The sequence below is a fragment of the Solanum verrucosum genome, unplaced genomic scaffold (assembly GCF_900185275.1).
Source record: "Solanum verrucosum unplaced genomic scaffold, falcon-dt-bn FXZP01000064.1, whole genome shotgun sequence".
NCBI classification, from domain to species: Eukaryota; Viridiplantae; Streptophyta; class Magnoliopsida; order Solanales; family Solanaceae; genus Solanum; species Solanum verrucosum.
In genome coordinates, this window is record NW_026020144.1 from 1,127,447 (window position 1) to 1,131,244 (window position 3,798).

The 3,798-nt window shown below is 31.3% G+C and overlaps 1 protein-coding gene across 1 annotated transcript; it reads right to left on the reverse strand.

The window, feature by feature from the left end:
• Positions 1 to 2,116: 2,116 nt before the first annotated feature.
• On the reverse strand, positions 2,117 to 3,213 carry LOC125827710 (thaumatin-like protein 1). The gene is made up of 3 exons (XM_049507036.1): positions 3,116 to 3,213; positions 2,592 to 2,897; positions 2,117 to 2,490 (listed from the first exon to the last, which is right to left on the reverse strand). The coding sequence occupies exons 1-3, from the start codon at positions 3,183 to 3,185 to the stop codon at positions 2,117 to 2,119; spliced, it is 750 nt and encodes a 249-aa protein (XP_049362993.1). The 5' UTR covers positions 3,186 to 3,213.
• Positions 3,214 to 3,798: the final 585 nt, after the last annotated feature.

Sequence of the window (3,798 nt, forward strand, 5' to 3'; positions counted from 1 at the left end):
ATAATGGTCAATGAAGTATAAGAAAAATCTATTAGTAGCTAAGATTTTTAAAGTTCTTTAACGACAAATTAACAAAAAAAATTGTAGCTAATTTCATATTTTATTTATAATGATAGATTCCATCTTATATATTTTAATTTGTAGCCAAAAAATACTGTAACACTTACATTACAACTACCAAGCTAGCAATTTCAGTAAAGTAGTTGGGGTCAAATAAAGCAAAATACTAAGTACTTTTTTCTCATTTTTCTGAATCAATTCCCAATGTTTACGATACTTTCCTCGTTTCATAATAAGTGTAATTTTTAGTTTGTAATTGTTCATCCTCAAAAAGTAAAATACATATAATTATTGATTAATCCTTAATAAACATTTTGAAAAAGAAGTAATTCTTAATAGGTTTTTAGTAAAATACCTTATTGATTATACGAAACACCACTTATTTTAAAATAAAAATATCATTTATTATGAAACAGAGTGAGTACAAATTAAAGAATTTAGGAAAGCTAAGAATGTAAAATTCAAAAAAGATATATCCTTTTCTGAATCTTACAAATGTTCCTAGATGTTCTCTTAAAAAATAAGTGGTACAAAAGCAAATGTGAACACTGAAATAATAAGTACTACTTTGCGAAATTGCAAATTAAATCTCTATACATATGAAACCTAAAAAAATGTGCTTTACAAGAAGAGGAAAAAAATCATCAGCCTTTTTGTTTTTCTTGATCTCCTTCAAATGTGAATATCTCAAGTCACCATCAAAATGTAGAAATTAAATTGGAAAAATTAAAATATTAATAAAAAGTGAAGAAAAGAAAAGATTAAAAATGCAATTTTTATGTCAAAATAAGAAAATTTTGTTCGTGATGAGTCCCCCGTCATAAAATCCGGTAACCATGAACTGCCAAATGGAAATGGATCCTCCGCCGGACTAGAACCCGACCCGGACCCGCCATTTCCGATAGAAAATCCTTTCCCGTTGCCGTTCAACGGCGAAGAGTCTCTCGATGATTTTTGACTGCAAGCAAATATAAAGTCTTATGAGATTTAAATCTTACTTTAAATAAAACGACATGTATAATAAATAATACTAATAATTTATAACATCCCAATTTATTGCATGAAACTCACGTCGTTAACAATAATACATTAATTTGACATTTTTATACTTAAAATAACAATAATAACATATGTAATCTTACAAATGAGTCTGAATAAGGTAGAGTATGTTACGGGGATGAAAACATTTTTTTCGATAGATTATTAGCGACTCAATATGATAGTTAATACATATATGATATTGAAAGCTTTATAAAAAAGCTTTCCAAGAAAATTATGTCGTTTGATGTGATGTAATACTAACAAGTTTATCCAGTTAAAAGAATAAAGTGTAAATGGACATTTGAGAAAAAAATAAAATCAAAAGAAGATAGTATTTCATTTGTTCTACGGAAGAAAAAGGTGGGGAAAAAAAGAGACAAAAATGTTCAAGATAAGATAACAAAATGAAGCCACTAAAAGATTCTCTATATTAGTAATTGCCAACTAATACTACTCTTATATTCTTTAATACTCTCACTAATATTTTATTAATTTTCTTAATTAAAAAGTAACAACTCATCTAACAACCACGAAAGTCACTAATCACCCATCTTAAATAGTTGTCCACCTCAAAAAATAAAGTTAGCAGATGTATAATATATGTATATATTATGTATATTTGTTAGAGGTTGTAAATATTTTTGACTGAGCGATCAAGACGAATAGATACTGACTATGATTTAAATTATCTTTCCGACACAATAAAAGACAATATTGTCCTACACTAGTACAACTTGATATATGCTCAAAGTAGTACAGTAATATCTACTCAGCCTTGTGCTACAATGAGCTAATTAAAGCTAGTTAGGGAAAAAAAAAGGTATTTCCAATTACAAAAAGCAATTTTGATTCAGAATAACACGTCATTATTACATACTTTTATTACTTTATGAATAAATCAACGGACAGCGACAATGATCGAAAGAAATAAAAAGATAGTAATAAAGTAGCAGAATAAAATTTGAATAATAATATTACGATAAAAATAATATTTTTTTAAAATTTATTATTATTTTTACCTTGTTAATGAAGGACAGAATGTTATTGTATAATCAGCTCCGGTACACGTAAAAGTACTCGTAGGATCATCGTATGCGTAGCTATACGATTTTGGGCACGCGTTTTTAAACATCGCCGAGTAGCTAGACGGCTTACAGGTGGAAGGTGAACCGTACGCGCCGCTGCAACAATATTCAGGGGTACCAAATGCTTCACATGCACTTTTGCATGCTTGCCCGTCCCCGACCCGTAACTCATTTGGGCACATTCGGTTCAAATCCTTCACACAACCCGTCGTCTCGCATGAACCCGACCCGCCAACCGCTTGGATTGCCATTGGTAAATTGTATCCGTCAACTAAGCTAATATCGTAGAAATCTTGTTGCACACCTGTTGAAAATATAATTCAAATTTTACTATCATTTATTATGATTTTTTTTACGTGCTTGCATGAGAGTTGTTAGATGAAATGATCATATAATTCAACGTACCTGAGAAAATACTGAATTCCGCGAGGGTGGCTGGGGGAGTTGCTCCGGCACCATTGCATTCCATTTGGTTTGATCTACAATCGCCGGTGGCACAATTTCCTTGACCGGTGTTGGGATCGAAATTACAACCGGTTCGACCCCAGATCCGACCCGACCATTGTTGTGGAGGTTGGAATACCCGTGAATCACCCGGGGCAAGTATGAACCCGGTACTATCCAGTTTGTCACTACCTGCATTGGCTAATATTCCGGGCCATACGTTGTAGTCACATCTATTTATTAAATTAAAAGTAGTACCATCAATTCCTGAGGAAAAAAATAAAATCCGATTAGTACCATCAATAAAAATATGATAATAATAACATATTCAGTGTATTTGACAAGTGTGATGATCTAAGAAGGATATATCGAATATATGTATGCAGATCAACCTTACCTCTACCCTGAGAGGTAGAGAGGTTATTTTCGATACCATCAATAATATGATGATTATACGAAACGTATTGTACATATATTGTACGTACCGTTGTTGTTGGAGAAGAAAATGAAGATGAAAAGAATGAAGGAAGAAGAAAATGATAATTTTGAGGACATTATATTTGGAGAAAAATATTGAATGATGAGAAACAAATTAAGTGGATATATATATTTTGTGTAGAGGAATTAAGGAGAGGGAGAAAGGGAGTTTATGAGATGATCATAAAATGCTATAAATAGAAGAGTGATGGGGATTGGTGTTGGTGCTGGGTGTGTTAATAGTTAGTTGTAGTAGCTATAGTACTATATATTAATTAATTTCCCATAAAATAAACAAGTAATCAACCATGGTATGCTTCTTTTGGGGGGTTTTGAAAAAGAAAAAGAAAAAGGCTTTTGGTTTATTTTGTTTTGTCTCCTTGTATGGTATTCGTATTGGAGCTCGATTAATTCAGATTCATATAGAATCTATTCGAAAGAAACACTCTTTATCAAAAAAAATTCATATCAAAAACTCGAAAAATCAAAACTTCTGACTAAGAGAAGAATAACTCAATCTACTGCACGACGGTAAAGGGCTTTTGGTTAGGTGAATGATCAGAATGAGAAAGAAAACAGTTGTAGCAGTTAAAGAGTGGAAAATGAAAGAGTGGAAAGCTATGAACTGAAAGAGTGGAAATGTGGAATATTATTATATTGGAATGGATTTAAGTTATTTACATAGTAAGTA